This window comes from Chionomys nivalis, chromosome 1, assembly GCF_950005125.1.
Source record: "Chionomys nivalis chromosome 1, mChiNiv1.1, whole genome shotgun sequence".
Classification (NCBI taxonomy): domain Eukaryota; kingdom Metazoa; phylum Chordata; class Mammalia; order Rodentia; family Cricetidae; genus Chionomys; species Chionomys nivalis.
The window spans coordinates 120,073,230-120,090,055 of record NC_080086.1 but is presented as its reverse complement, the minus strand read 5'-3'; the positions used below and the strand labels follow the sequence as shown (position 1 = coordinate 120,090,055).

The 16,826-nt window shown below is 43.5% G+C and overlaps 1 protein-coding gene across 2 annotated transcripts in view; it reads right to left on the bottom strand.

Annotated features, from left to right (window-relative positions):
- Window positions 1-3,243: 3,243 nt before the first annotated feature.
- The window catches only part of Srbd1 (S1 RNA binding domain 1), a 192,939-nt gene continuing 179,356 nt past the window's right edge, over window positions 3,244-16,826 (bottom strand). For both annotated transcript variants that reach the window (XM_057791003.1, XM_057791011.1), the window contains exons 20-21: window positions 6,943-7,127; window positions 3,244-4,050 (exon numbers count right to left, since the gene is read on the bottom strand). In XM_057791003.1, coding sequence (XP_057646986.1) covers window positions 3,761-4,050; window positions 6,943-7,127 — 475 coding nt within the window. In that variant the 3' untranslated portion in view covers window positions 3,244-3,760. The remainder of the gene's footprint in view (window positions 4,051-6,942; window positions 7,128-16,826) is intronic.

Here is a 16,826-nt window from a genome sequence, read left to right as displayed (position 1 = left end):
TTTTTAGGTTCATAGATCCATGTTTTCCCATACTTTTTTCTTGCACTGTACAAAGCTTTTCAAAGGTTTCTCAAAGCCCCTCTCTATTTGCCTGTAATCTTCAGAAGAAATTTATGTATGACCCATCTGGAATTTATTTTATCTGTGAAATGACAATATAATTTTGTCCTAATTCAAAATACCGCTTGTTTACATACACTGCTTTTATTATTACTGTTATTCTGTCTCGTTTGTCCAGCCCCACTGGTTAAATGACAGCAGTTTTAGAATAGTCCTTCACATTAGACATTTTCCTCAAAACTTGTGCATTCGAGCACTGGCCTCTGCCTTCACCTTTCACTCCATCTCAACCTCTTCTTGTCTTTCCCTTTCTTTTCAATTCTCTGATTTCAATACAGAAAAACAGAAGAAACCAGAGACCTGTGCGTTCCCGCATCCACTCCTGCCTCTGTGCTCAAATACGCCATCTCCTCTCCTATTCATATGGACAAACTCTGTATGCCTAGCTTTTTATTTTATTTTATTTTATTTTATTTTATTTATTTATTTATTTATTTTTAGTTTTTCGAGACAGGGTTTCTCTGTGGCTTTGGAGCCTGTCCTGGAACTAGCTCTGTAGACCAGGCTGGTCTCGAACTCACAGAGATCCGCCTGCCTCTGCCTCCCGAGTGCTGGGATTAAAGGCGTGCGCCACCATCGCCCGGCTATTTTATTTTTTATATTTTTGGTTTTTTGAGACAGGGTTTCTCTGTGGCTTTGGAGCCTGTCCTGGAACTAGCTCTGTAGACCAGGCTGGTCTCGAACTCACAGAGATCCGCCTGCCTCTGCCTCCTGAGTGCTGGGATTAAAGGCATGCGCCACCATTGCCCGGCTTGCCTAGCTTTTTAAAAATAATTTTATTTTTTAATATTTAAAATAATTTTAAAATTTAAATATATTTTGATTATATTCTTCCCCTCTTCACCTACCCAACTTTATTCTTTCTCAAAAAAACCCCCAAAACCCAATATAACAGCAGAACCCCCCAAAACTAAGCAAAATAAAGCCACATAAAAAACCCCCAAAAGTATCCAATTGTAACCAAGTAAAAGCTTACACACAAAACCAAAACGGCAACAAAAAGAAACCCTGTGGAGTACTCCCCAGTATATGTTGGTCAACTACTCCTGAACACGAGGCCTATCCTAGAGTGGTGGATAGACTCTGCCATTTGACTGGAGAAAACGGATTTTCCCTCTTCCAGCAGGTATGAGTACAGTTCAGTTGTTACTGTGTCCCTATCTTTTAAACTACCCCCTGGACACTGGATTCCATTTGAACCCATTCAGGACATCATCCAGCAATTTTCCTGTCTTCTGTATCAAACTCCAATTTTAATTTTAACACATTATTTCTTCTTTCTAGAAACACACAGAAACTCTCTTGGCTCCATTTCCACCTTCTGGCCATTATGCCATTTTTCTGTACCGCCAAAATCCTCAAAATTGTTTATGGTCGCCATCTCCAATCTGACTCCAACTCTTTTTTTTTTTTTTTTTTTTTTTGGTTTTTCGAGACCGGGTTTCTCTGTGGCTTTGGAGCCTGTCCTGGAACTAGCTCTGTAGACCAGGCTGGTCTCGAACTCACAGAGATCCGCCTGCCTCTGCCTCCCGAGTGCTGGGATTAAAGGCGTGCGCCACCATCGCCCGGCTCTGACTCCAACTCTTAAACCCTTATCAGTAAGAGGACAATGATGACTGAGATTTGGGCCTTTGTCTCCTAAGACGGTCTTTGTAGTTTCTAGCACGTCTGAGATAAAAAGGGCAGAGGACACGCTGATGGTGAAAGACCCTACAGACCCCCTCCTCAGAACCTGCAGCTTGAAAGATTCTCAGGATCAGCAGCTAGCCTGCTCTCGTGAGAGGAAAACAGGATATCTATAAGACAGGACATCTACAAAGCAGGATGACTGCAAAGTAGGATATCTATAAGAACAGGATGTCTGCTGCCAAACATCCATGCTGGGAGAGGAAAAACCATTCATGTCCCCTGCCTCATTCCGATAACCAAGCTTCTGCTTCTGTAAAACTTGCTTTTGCTGCCCTCTTTCCTATAAAAAGACCTCCTCCCAGTCTGCAGGCGCGCAAGTCCTCCGAAAGACTTTGCCGCCCGCAGGTACCTGTGTCTACCTAATAAACCTCTTGAGACCCATGGTCTCGGCCTGGTCTTTGGGTCCGGGGGTCTCCACCTGAGGGAAGGTCCCTACCGGGGTCTTTCAATGGTAGTACTGCCTTCTTAACTGTCCCGGGCTCAGAGCTGCCCTGGCTCCTTCCTGAGATGCCAGTAGCACTTACGGCACTGTGAAGCAGAGAACCTTGGGAAGAATGAGTAGGAAGACCTACTAAACATGATAGCATTAGCATGCACTGCCAGGTGAAGACCAGCAAGCAGCAGAAAAGCTCAGCAGGAATGAAAGTTAGGCAAACAGGACTCCAAAGACACACAGTACACTAATTAGAATAAAGAGCTAAGGTAGAACCATCGAGACATACTATTTTCTGACTGGTAACTATATGATCCCAAACTAGGCATCCTGAGAACAAAAAGAAGCAGAACCAAAAATCTGCAAGGGTAATGGGCACTTACTTACAAATCAATAGGGCTGGCCAGCCTTCAGTACCCATCCTCCACACCCCCCATGGAGACCCCGTGGAGACCATCAGGTCACTGTTGACACAGACACTCCACACACCGCCATGCCACTGTTCACACAGACACTCCACACACCGCCAGGCCACTGTTCACACAGATACTCCACACACCGCCAGGCCACTGTTCACACAGACACTCCACACACCGCCAGGCCACTGTTCACACAGATATACCTCTGGGCAAACCATCACAGCAGCAGTGCTCAGCGGGGCTCTGCTCACCTCATTTGACCCCGAGCTCTCATGCAACACTTACCTTCTCCACTGAACAACAAGAGTCAGGAGCACTTCCTCCACTGTTCTTGGCACATCTCACCTGATCTACATTTAGTCTTTTCAAAGGTCATTTTTATTCTGATTTGAAGTTTAATTCCAACAGTTAAGAGAATATGCCCTCTATGATAAGTTAATTAAAGTAATTCTTGACATTTCCAGACTCTTCCCAGTTCCCCAAAGGCACAGTTTCACAAACTTTAATTCAGTGTGGTTTCTAGCATTCACTCAATGAACACAGCAAACCAAAGTCACCAGCCAGTCATTTATTGTAGGGCCATACATAGTTCTTCTGAGGAACACACTGTCATTGACTTGATGGTCACAAATACATGATTAATTTCTTTTACTGGTATATTTTTGTTCAGTTTGGTAAGGGAAAATAAAGATTATTATTAAAAATTATAAATTGTGTGCAAAAGTCCTAATTTAACAACTGAAAAAATGGCAGGATTAAAGATTGCTAGTCCTGATATGTCAACCAACATCGTGCATTTCAAATAAAGAAAATAACCCACCAGGTCCAAGACAGCAGATGCTAGCAGGGAGAAGTGAAGCCACCTGCTATAGAAGCGCAGTCAATGAGCAATTAATTACAAAAGGTAAGAAAACTGCTGCCACCCAACCCATGGGAGGACATTAGGAGCTGTTTTCTAAACGAGGAGTCAGGATGGTGTGACCAACACTTCTACCCAGGATTCCCTCTCATCTGTTGTCTAGGTTTCCTGAGCTTTGGCTTGTCCTTGAAAGCTGTAGAAATGAGAAAACACAATGGTGCTTGGCCTTCAGTGAGGGACTCACAACACCCGAAGGAGGTCCAGCGAAATCCTAGATCTGGGGATGTCGATGTTGAGGACTTTCACTTCCACTTTCTCTCCAGGACCTAGGCCCAGGCTCCTTCTCTTCTTTGTTTTAGATAGCTTTGCTTCCGTTATGCTTCGTATAGGAATCAGACCCAACTTCCCCACTCCTATATCCACAAAAACCCCAAACAGAGTGGCATTCTCGACTTTGCCTGTAAGAACTGTCCCAACCTGTAGATCTTCCAGACACACTATGTTTCTCTTGAAGTCAGGTTTATCAAAATCTATGAGGAAAGAGGGTAAATGTTAGTATAACCAAGAAGGCACTGCGCTGAGAGGTCTGGAGTTCACTGTGTACTGACTGATAGGGATGCTCAGATCAATAGCAGTCTCGGAGGGAAGACAAAAGAAGGTGAGTGCACAGACTTGTCCTGAGAAAAAAATATATCCTGGGAGAAACAGTTTACACAGATGAGTCAAGAAAAATTTCTCCGACATTTTCTTCTCTCTACAGTCTGTCTCACTAACGTGAACACGAGCAGTCTGTAAGGTCATGGACAGACAGTCTCATTTTCTTTTTGGCAAAGGACTATTGGAGTGTACCTTTGCTGGTGACCACACTAGACTACATGACAAACACTCAGGAAAGGAGAGCCCTGGAGACACGAGAGTAGGAGTTAGCTTTCAATTCCTGGATTCTTAAATTGTTTCAAGGTGGTGAAAGTTCCTCTAGTTTCTGGACAAACGTGGGTGAAATCAAATGTTCTCTTTCTATTTCTTCCCACAAACTGGGAATTCAGGAGTCATTGTTTTCTATTTCAAACATATTTATTCAATCAGGATTCATAGGTTCTCTATTACCTATGGCTCAGAAACCCACACCAGCCAGAGCTAGCCTTCTCTCTCTTCCTTCAGTTAAGCTGATTGAGTATTTACTTCCTCCTACCTCATGGCCAGGTGCTCAGCTGGATGCTAGATACACAGAGACAAAGATACCAAGGTCCCCATCTCAGCCTTGACAGTCCTCTCCTGGCCCACCCCACAATCCATGCTTCTATTCACCAACACTAGCCCTTACAAAGTCAGCACCAGTCCATTTCCGCTTCCTCCGCAGCTGCTGCCCTGGCTACTTGCTGAGTTATCTTTACAACTGTATTAACAACCACTCACCTTTCTTGTCCTCCCTCAGTCCAACCACCATAAGATCAGGATCTTTTAGAAATAAGCTCCCCCACTGCTATCGAACAAGCCCAAATCCAGGAAACCCAATTTCACTGTCCTCATTAAGCACCCCAATATGGGGACTGACTCTGAGATTTCACCTGATGCTGAATCCCAAAGCAGGAAACCTCGGGGAATTCAACCCACAGAGGGTGAGGGCTACTTCAAAGCCGAGTGAAACTCAGGCACCCAGGGCCAGGGCAGGATGGTCTCCAGGCCCATGCTTGAAAACTCTCTCCCCCTTTTCCTTGCAGAAGTTCAGTTGCTGCCAATCCCCAAAGGGCTCTGATCAGCTGCTCAGTTTAACTTTGCATGAAAGTCAGATTCAAGAGCTACTCAACATGTTCCCCTAGATGGTTTGGGTCGCTGAGAAACCCAAAATCCTCCATGTACACGCAAATTTTAATACACTGAGAGCCAAGGCAGCAGTTAGGTCACTGACAACAGCTTGTTCCTAATTAAGGAAACTAACCTGTAAGAGAGCTTGGATAAAAAGGAACTGATTATGTCACTGAAAAAAACTGAAGTTTGACGAGTATAAGAAAGAATGAGGCTAGCCGGGCGGTGGTAGCGCACACCTTTAATCCCAGCACTTGGGAGGCAGAGGCAGGCGGATCTCTGTGAGTTCGAGACTAGCCTGGTCTACAAGAGCTAGTTCCAGGACAGGCTCCAAAACCACAGAGAAACCCTGTCTCGAAAATCCAAAAAAAAAAAAAAAAGAAAAAGAGAGAGAGAGAGAGAGAGAGAGAGAGAGAGAGAGAATGAATGAGGCTATTAAGACAGGAAACACTTTCAAGAAAATGGAGAAAAGAGATGTAATTCAAATACTATAATATGAAAATGCTCAAAATATGTCTATCCCCTCTCTACCTCCAAACTATGACTCATCAGCATCCCCCTTTGAGAATGTGTTCAGTAGTAAAATGATAGTTCTCAAATATCTTGAAAACTGTGACTTAACAAGGGCAAAGGTTAGTTGCAAAGTCTGCTTAAAGAAACCTATTTGAAATTGTACTTGTCACGCTGGAAAGACCGGGTCTGTGTTCTGCTCAACAAGAGGCTCATTAAGGAAGGCCCTTTGCTTAGCTGGGTTGACTGGGTGTTTGCCTTTGAGTCCCTAGTGCAACTGAGATAATGAAGCAATCAACAGTGTGATAGAAAAACCAAGACATCAGGAAAAGCCAATACAGGCTACCTGTGGCTAAAGTCTTTGTCAACCATCCAGTTGGTACATAGGCATGTCACCAATTTCACCCTGTGTGAGAGACATTGATCTTAGTATTTCTGCAAAAGACAGCCATGGAATCCACATAGAGAGAAGCAGGCTTCTTGGCAGTTTCATCTGTGGGAGCAGCCACTTCACATGAAGGACAACTGGAAGGCTTTGATACCACTGGTCTTACTCAGTGTTTTATTTTCTCCAGTGGCAATTCAGTCTCAATGGGCCATTGCTCTCAACAACTATGGCTATTATACTTCCTTCACCCTCGACCTGCACAGAAAGCCAAGAGCATGCTAAATCAGAAAGATGATCAACACAGAGTTATCATCTATTTGTTCATCGTGTTCTGTGACATGGAATCCAGAAACCTGGAAGGCTGCAATTTAGGAAGAAGATTCACTTGGTATGAAGGGAAAACTTTACCTTCCAGCACTTCAGACAGAAGATAATTTACAGTATACTCAGGGAGAGAGAGCACGCCTCTGTGCACACGGTGATGCATCATCTAGCTGAGTGCACTGTGAATCAACAGCGAGCAAGGAGCCAGAGCCCTGTTTCTGTTTGACTCCAGACACCAATTCTAGTGACTGCGGAGGACAAATGCTGACCCTCCTCGGGTCTCTCACGGACAGGATGGCAGAATCTGTTCACTGCAGGCACTCGGTCATTGTGAGGATCAAAGGTGATGGCGTAGCTATACGAAAGCATGGGCTTCAACTCAAGTTCAGCTTACCTGTTCGGAAGTCAAAGCTTTCGGGCTGGCTCAGACCGTCCATGATGACCTGTAAGGTGTGTGCTGTTGTCTGTAACCTCTCCGCAATCTTCTCTATACTTTCTTTTCCAAGAGATGAATTTATTTTTTGTTGCATTTCAGGCTTTCCAATCTCATGCAGCGTCCCACCAATGAATGACAAAAACCTTCCATGGAAAAGAAAAGCCCAAATTCATCAGTAATATGACTTTTTACATTTTCTTGCATAGGTCATCTTCAAATTCTCTTTCCCCAGGTCACTATACATCAACTGGCCTTTGCTGTAATAAGTGATGGAGCTGAAGGGCATGTGGGCGGGGCAGGAATGTATTTAAACTCTTGCACTACTTCCCAAGGACAGCACCTGATCAGAGTTGGCCCAGGAACATTTTACAGTATGCTGTTCATTACAATTCAGTGTCACATGCAGACTTTTCTAGACAAGGCTGTCTGTACTTACCTCATGTTTTCTATGATTTTCAGTTAGGAAAACATTTGAATTTAGAGCACCAGTCACATACAATCTATTGGTGATACCAAAATCCAACATGGCATATGTCAAGCATTGCCAAATTCTGACAAACACTCTGCTCATGTCCCATAGTCTTGCTGTTTGTGTATATCTATGTGATGGGAGGGTGACCTGCCAGTACCAATGACACCAATGCCACCGAGCCACATATACATGAAATTATCTAAAAATTTCAGGAGTACTCAGCAGGAAAATAAATACCAGAGGGCAACTAGGCATTTGTGAGCGCTCGCAGAACGCGTAAGTGGCATGCATAAGAGAACCTGGACACACCCCACAGCAACAATATAAAAGGGGGAATGTGAAAGAAAAAGTGTTTTTTTTTCCCAAAAGGAGGCAAGTAAAATCTCAAAGATAAAATCTAAAGATGAATGTTCTTTTTATTCTTTATATATCTCATACCGCAGTGTTTGCTATCCCCCTGCCTGCACAGATGCTACCCAATTATTGAGCATAGGTAAAGCCATAGCAACACAAAACAAAAAAAATGATGGTTAGGATGCAGTTCCCTTCAGTTTCATGTGAGTTCTGGGTCATGGCTCCCTTTCTTGACATTCCTTGGCTGGGCATTTTTCTACATCATTAAGTTCCATTTCCTATGATTAATGGCACTTTAAAAATGTCAACACACTAATCAGACAGATAGTGATACTAATGCCCCCAAATTCTTTCCTTTAAGAATGCCTCTTGAATACAGGAAGGGAAAAGGAAACTGCTGGAGGTCTGTCTCTAGATCTGGCCCACATGGCAGGCAACTGCACTGTGCAAAACTAGTTGCTTGCCATCCTGATTCTCTGTTTGCACAGTGCTCAAGCAGAGCAGACCTCTTTCTTCAGTGACACTCTGGTGCTGATTATCCTCGTGGGAAAACCTCTCACCTCACATTTAACTAGGATGTCTCTTGGGCTGGTCAAATGTGCAACCCTTCTACATTTCTGGAGCCATAGTTTTTATTTTAGAAGATCCTCTAGCATCCACCAAATTCTCATGAGGATCTATTTTGGTTAGCAGACTCATAAGAAGACAAGGAGTGATGCTTAGATCCTTCTTTGGACACGAGCATCCTCTGGAGGCCAGGATTCCCCAGCAGGTGGAGAGGCAGCCTGTGTGTTATACTGACTGACGGACGGCAGCACCAGGGCCAGCTGCTGGAGTTCCTACTGATAGGGTAGCTGACACAGGCAGTATCTGCACACAGCTAACTCATTTCTCAATTAACAGCCGCTCTTTGGACAGCCCTTTCTGATACTCACTAGTTTGGCTTTACTGTGTGTACAACTAGTTACTATGTAGCGCACCTTCCAGCGCCTCAATACTCTGGCTCACACAATTAACCATTTGTAAAGATGCAAAAAATTAGTGGACAACATACATATATATGAAAAGCATCTAGCAATTAGTAAAGCTATGGCAGAAAACTTCCCAAAGCACCCACTCAGCAGGCCACTTAGAGTCTTAAGATTGTATTGTATGTGAATACGTGCGCACACATACACACACGCATACACACCGGAGAGATAGTAACTGCTACAAAATCACATTTATATAAAAAAGTCTGCTTTTAGTGACTGCAACTATAAGTAGAAAATGGGTTTGCTTAACCTAGGAGTGTATTTCATATATCATTTTCATCCTCATGAAGCCGAAAGGCAGTAGCCACTGAAATCAATAAGAAAGTATCATGTTTGCTTCCAGCTAAAGCTCTGTATTGATCAACTTTATTTTTTAACAATAAAGGAACAAAGTTAAATAGTTCTTGCATTTTGAAAACTTCCTTGAAGTTGACCAGTCCACAGAAAAAACCAACAGAAGGGAGGGAAAACCTGGGGAGGACCGGAGCAAGCACTGCAGCAGGTCTTACCCTACCTGGGTCTCGGGTACATTTGGCTGCCCAGGAAAGGAGGAGACACTTCATGCTCAGGAGCTGCTCAGGAAAAGCATTCTCCAGATTCCAAATTTCCCTCTAGAATTGAGAACTAAGGCCAACACAAAGTACTTCCTAACTCAAAAGTACAAAAGGAAAACACATCCTTGAAGCCTGGAACCTAGAATGAGCCCACAAAGATGAACATACACAAAGCTCCGCTAGCTGCACATTCTCTTTTGATCCCAGCAATCTTCAAATTCAGAAAACAAAAATCGAGGGAGGCTTAATAGCCTGCCCATGGCCATGCAGCTATTCCTAGTCATTGGAGTCTCATCTCACACATAGGTGTCCGTGCCACTGAGTACACATAAAAATTGCTGTTATATTTGGCAAGATAAAACTCAATGTGTTGGGAAATATCACACCAGCACAATTTAATGTCAGATCACTTCTAAACATTAGGCAGTTAACACCAAGAAAATACCACAAAGAACTTACTATACACAAGCTTTTAAATGGACAGTTCTCACACGTCAATGAGTTATTAAAACCATCATCTTGCTTTCTCTCCTGTCTCTGGAAGGCTTTTTCCATTTGCTAAGGATTGCCGTTGGAGCTGCTGTTTTTATTTAATATGTAATTTCATCCATCTTACTTAAAGTAAGAAAGTAGCATAAATGCAACAAATAAGCACATCATGTTCTTTTAGCACACATCTGCACAAAGTTAAAACAGACTTTGCAGCGGAGACCACGCTTACCCTGCAAGTACAAAGCTACACAAGCTAACACTGCTGATGTTTTCAACAGAAGCTTGCGACAAAGGCCAGGTCTTTCTCTACAAAGGAAAAGAAAAGTCTTTGTAAAACTTTTCCCCCAAAGAGTAAGAAATTCTCCAGATTCGTAAGACTTTGGAAATGACCATTCAGATTTCCGTAATCATTTCCAGCCCAGGGATTTAGGAGCAGAGGGGTTTGTTACATGGAGCAACGTGACACCCTGTGGAGTTCACAAGAACCTTGGTGATATAACACCATGACTTTAAAAAAAAAAAAAAAAAGCACATACAGTTTACAATCCATTGAGAGAGAGAGAGAGAGAGAGAGAGAGAGAGAGAGAGAGAGAGAGAGAGGCTACCATAGCAAACTCCATGGTTTTCAGAGTTTTTCACAATTGCTTCATTTTATCCATTCATTATAGGAGTTTTGCCAACAAGCAAAAAATTCAACACAAGAGCACGGCCATTTTGGAAGGAAAAGGAAACAGAGGGTAGGTCACATGGTAATGTATGGAGAAATTCCATGACATGGGGGAGATTTAGCTTTTAGGCTGGGGTTGTGTGTTAAGTGGTGCACTGACTCAAAGTCCAGCAATGATTTGCTAAAGACTCGAGATACATGTATAGTTTCAAAGCTATTACTGGAACAAGGAGAGAAGAAACTTTAACACAGTGTGGCAAACGACAAGACCTGCTGCGCCTCTGCCGCTGCATATCTAAGTTTGTGTATTTAGAGGCACTGTGCACAATGAGTTCCGTCTGGATTGATGGAGAGGGTGCCAACTTGACCATATCAGGTGTCTTGTGATCACATCGGGTGACTGCCATGGGGACTGCACTTTCACCACTAAGAACCTTCACATTTCTCCTGGGTAAACCAAGACATAGACCTGGGCCAGAATCCTTAACAATCTGTGCTGATACACACCCCAGAAGCAAGGGACAATCCAAGAAAAGTGCATGTACAGAAGGCCCCAAAGCTGATGACTGCTGCCCAGGAAAAGAGGGTAACAAAGTGATAATGGAAATGGTATCTGAATGGGCTTTCTTAGCATCTAATTAACCACAGAAAGAGCAAAGAACTCCCTAAGAAAGAACAGCAGACAAGGCTTTAAGAATATAGAAAGATAAATATCCTGAGAGGTATAATGGGGCTGGCTGTGAAGACCCTCAGACTCTGCCCTGGAAGTGCAGTGCAGTTTTAAAGGGTATGCACTATCTGGGCCAGAGTAAGGAAAGATGACTTTAGAGCCATTTGGGGGCACTATTTAGAATGTCTTCAGAATGTCACCTGCACTGGTGAGCAGCAGAAAGTCACTGAGAACCAAGAACCTGCTACCACTGATTGAGGAATACAGGGTCGTCGTGTGTGTGTGTCCCCCGCTCTCACCTCCTGCAGACCGATGAGATGAGACACTTCCTTCCTTTTAAGGGCTATCAGACAATGCTCAGAAGCAGAACTCACTGCATGCTGCAGTAACTGCAAGGAGAACCTGTCCTCACGCAGCTGTTTTAATAAAACTCATAAGCTTCAGGGAATGAACTTTACTTAAAAAGACTGGCCAGTTAAATATCTTGACAAGTCTTCTAAAAGTTCAAGCATTAGGACGATACTTATTTAGAGACAGTTTCACCAAAGCATCTAAGATTGCTGAAGCAACAACCAATGTCATAAACAGCACTGATCACCTATTCCTGAACAACTTGCTGAGTCATATGCTGTGTAAGTATCACAGTTTAACTTAAAAGTCACAAGTGTGGGTGTATGCACATGTGTACACACACATAGACAGAGACAGAGAGACTGAAACAAAGGAGCCCAATGGTGGGGTTATGAGAGAATGACAGCATCCCTGTTTGATTACCTCCTTTCCAGTGAGCCTAGGCATTCTCAAATATATAATGAGGAGAATTTGCTAAAATCAAAGTCTTGTGACAAAACGCTAAGGCCAATTAAAAATACCCTGAAAAAGCTTGCTTAGCCTGGTTCAGTAAGCAGTATTCATGTGGAGAAATTTGATATCAAGGAAACAGATCCTCGGCCTTGAATAAGCTTTCTCAGGACTTGGGGAAGAAGAGGCCAGTTGGGACACTGTCACTTCTGCCTGTCCTCGGAGGCAGGGCTTCATGTTCAGACAGGTACACACTTTCAAAGTGGGCAAACACGCGCTCCACTCTGTGGAAAATCTTACTGCGGATGTAGCTTTACAGATAAGAGATCACCCCGCCCCCCCAGGGGCTAAGTGACCAGTGCAGAGTCACGCAGCTGGAGCCAAAGGGAAAGTTACAGTCCTCTGCATCTTCACTAACACTTCGACCCCTGACTTCATAGGAGCTCCACTGCAGACACAAGATTCAGATTGCAGATAAAATTTGGCACCCAGAACTACTGCCTGGGAGCAATTTATTATTATTTTTTAAACCAAATTTGAAAGAAAGAAACTTTGGCTCTTTTTGAGTTACAGAGTAAGGGTTGAACAAAATTAAGTTAGTGGTTTCAAAGGCTGCAGCCTCTATATAGTTCAAAAACACTGTGTTTAGAATGAATATAATTTAATTTACTGCCTGTAAAGCCATAATGTGGATTAGTGCCTGCAACTATTTGAAAGAGGAGGGTAAATAAAGCAATAGTATTCAGAAGCACACAGGCGGCTGACGGAAGGAAAATCTGAAGCAAGTCACTCTAGTGTCACTTGGAGCAAGCCCAAGTGACAGGGAAAGCTCCTAAGAGGCGAATTTCATACCACAGGGCCAACTGTCAATGACGTTCCTTTCTAAAAACTAGCAGGAGCTTCCTAACATCTGCTGTTTGGGTAAATCTCCAGCTGCCCCAGAATGGCTAGGAGGCCTCTGTTTCAGTGGGGAAGAGAGGAGGAAGCAGCTCATTTATGACAGCATAGTATCAGAAGACAGGCTGAGACTCAAGCCCCCAGCTAGACTGGGGGCAGGAAGGTGAGAGAACAGGAGATAGAGTCAATCCCTTCCTGAGAGTCAGGCTCCAGACCTGAGCAAGAGTGAACAAGGAGACGGACAGACAAATACTTGTATGGTGGAAGCCTTTAAAGGCAGCACAGTCCATGGCTGGCCTGCAGCTCCCTCTTCATTCTCCTTCACTGGGAGGAGCTGGCTGTTCTACATACATTAGCAGAGAAACCAGCCTACTCCCCCAGTCTCAGGAGTGGGTATTGATATGAATTAACAAAGCTAAATGTACAAATTACAACCAGATCACAGGCTAGAGTAAGAGCCCCACCACCAGAGCCTTAGAGAAGTTATTGTGACTTCTTCATGCTTTTTTCCCAAAGCTTAGCTGACAGCACCTTCTTGACAACAGCAAAAAATAGCGATCACTACAGCCACTCTTGTGTTCCAGGAACTAAGTATACAACATACATTAACTTACCCACACATGAGATTGGCACTACTATTTTATTTATTTTACAGACAAGAACACTAAGGCTAGTGGTTTGAGGTCCAGCAGCCAGGATCTGATCAGGCAGTCTGAGGACCTTTACTTCCTAGGACCCTCCACCAGTTTTGTTAGGAGCTTAACTGGGCTGTGTTGGAACAATGTGTATGGTATTTCCAGGAGTGCCATGGTACTTCAGCAGGCAGGTGCTTGGTCACCATTCCCCACTCTTGTGATAGCACTTTTGATATGCAAACTTCCTGGGAACTACAGTGAGATATTTAGATTAAGTAAATGGTTATCTATTATTGGCTAATCTTTGCAGCCTGCTTTCTCCAGGAAGACTGTCTTTCCAAGGCTGGAATTACAGGCTGCCCATTATGCCCATCTGCCTTTACTTGGTTCTGGATATCAAACTCTGGTGCCCACACTTGTGCGCCAAGCGCTTTATCCTGAGTTGTCTTCCCAGACCACCTGTGCTTTTTTCACACAAACACACACAACTTAAACCCCTGCATTACACTTGTTTGTCACTAGAAGCTTTGCTCCTAGGGGGCACAACTTAGTATAAGGTCACAAAACCTCTACAGACAGTTCTGAAAGAGAAGTGCAGGCAGCACAGACAGCCCACACTAAGGGTGTTAGGTACTGGAGGTGTGCCATCTGCCCCACTTGAGGGAGCTGCCCTACTGCCAGCCCATAGGTGTTGGTCTGGGTCCTCCTACCCACTGTGTGTATCCAAGGGAGTCATTCTACTTCGGGTCTTAAAAACCCACTATAACTTCTCAATAAATCAAAAGTCAACAATGATTGGTTTTTGTACAGAAGTTTTACCCCTGTCTATGGAAGCAGGGTACCAAGTTTATGTGATGATTCTTGTCCTAGACCTGAATTTTACATTCACAGTTGTTGAATTACAACACACCTTGTTGCAATGACTGTAAGAGGCAGAAACAGGCAGATCTACAGTAATAAGGCATCTTGCACAGCTCCAGGACGTCAGCACTGAGCTGATAGGAACTGCTCTTTGAAATCTGCTCACCTGGCACATGACAACTGCACCACATACCTTCCTCGGGCTACACTGGCTCCTCTGGGAACCCGTCTTCTAAAGTGCTCCCTAACGGCCCAAATGGAAACAGCATATACTTTATCAAAATGAGTGCTGAGTGAGTCTTGACATGAAACTTCCTGGCATTTTTCAAGTTAAACTGAGAGCAGAGAAGCGCTGGAGCTTAACTATCGGCAATGCATCAGATTTTTAACCCAGCCTTCTCTGGGTGAGTGACAGGTCCCACGTGATGCAGAGGGCTCAGCAGCAGAACCTGCGCAGGAGTTCCCTTCTCTCCTAAAGCAAGAAGGAAAATCAGGTATGTGCCTAGCTCTGATACCAACCAAAATGGTAGGACAAAGGGAGAGGAGGCAGGGAGGGGCGGGGGCCCTACACACGCTCTTGCTGGGCCTGCTTCCACTCATACTGCAGCAGCAACCAAACTACTCACATATAGATATGTAAGGATTTCTCCACAACAAAAAATGCAGAAACAACTGGCCTGTGGCTTTCCTCCATTTGTCCAGTCTGTAAACTCTGAGAGGGCACTGGAAGCAGACATAAGGCACTGTGAAGGTACATGGGACTCTGTTTAGAAGGTTGGAACCCTCTCAGTGAACTGGGATTCTCAAAGAGGTCCTTAGTCAGTATGTGGATAAGCCAAGAATGCCAGGAAAGGATGATCGTTCTAGCAACAGCTGTGCTTGCACACTGAATTCAGTAGCTTTAGACTACAGAAAAGAAAAATGTTGGAAGCCAATCTAAACATTTCACCTGGTTCTGGGAAGGTTCACTCATAGTTTCTTTTCCTCAGTGTTCTCTGCATAGCTCTCTATTCTTTCACTTATTCCCTCAAACTGCTGGATCGGTCTTTGTTGGGTGCTGTAGATACTGTGGTAAGCCAGATTCCGATCGTCCCTAGCCAACTGGAGCTTATAGCCTTCAATAACTAACCTTTAATTACATTGCTACGAGCCTAACAAATCTGATGCCAATTTTTCCAATGCATTATTTAAGTTACAGGTTCAGGAACAAATTTAGAGGTCAGAACTTTAACTATGCTATTACACTGTGCGGTTTTTTGTTTGTTTGTTTTTGCTTGTTTGGTTGGCTTTTTAACCATCCAAGTCTATTGTGAATATGTAAGATAAAGTAGAGAAAAATACAGTCACATCAAAAGATGTTTAATGACAAAATTGAAATCTAATTCTATTTTTCTTGATTTTATACAAACAAGTCTTTTAAAGACTTCTATGATCAGTTCAATATTTTTGTTTTTCAATACTTTTATGTTTGCTTGCTTTTTATCTATGTGTATGAGTGTGTGCCTTTATGTGTGCATGTATGTGCATGATGCTCATTGAGGAAAAGATACCCTAGAGCTGGACAGGCTGTAATCACCTGATGTGGGAACTGAGAATTCTCTGGAAGAGTAACAAGTGCTCTTAATCACTGAGCCTTCTCTCTATTCTCTGCTTTCTTTTTTAATGGTTCCATTATTACCATATGAATTTTGTTGGTGATGATTCTATTCATTATTTGGGATGTGTACCACAGTGCAACAGGATGTGTAGAACTGAAGCATGAATAGAGATGATCTATGTTCTCAAGAAGCCTATCAATGCAGGGAAGAAAAACATTCTTGGATGCTAGACTAGAGTTCAACAATTAGTAAGTGGCCATTATGAAGCTCACAGGTATCTCTAACAGTGTGGGCCTATATTTTATACAAAATATTTACAGCCAGGCTCTCTGGCCGTGCTTAATTTCCAAGGCAGCTGCAATTCTGCCAAACAAGCTAGCCACCTGACAAAGGCTCCTTCTCTTTTGTTATTATGTAGATCGCCTGGGGAGAGGTGTTGATTCCAAAGCTGGTGACTTAAGATGCAGGTGTTTTGGTAGTCCCACAGTCCCCTGGAAAGAGAATATTAAAGAGTATCTACCTTGGTTTACCTGGGGGATAAAAGGTATTTTTGAATAATAAACGCGGGTAGTTCTTCAGGAATGAATGAAGCCTGAGATGCCCTTCTGATATGGCTGTGTGAACTGCGTCTCATTATTTCTCATGCCTCCTTACCCATCGAGTTAGGGGAAAATAGTTTCTATGTTGGGGGACATGGACCCTGACATAATGGCGCCCAACGTGGGGCTGACCACTGAACCCTGAGAAAAGCCGGAGAAAGGACAAAAAGTACAAGAGAGACCGTGAGTGCTGACCACTGAACCCCGA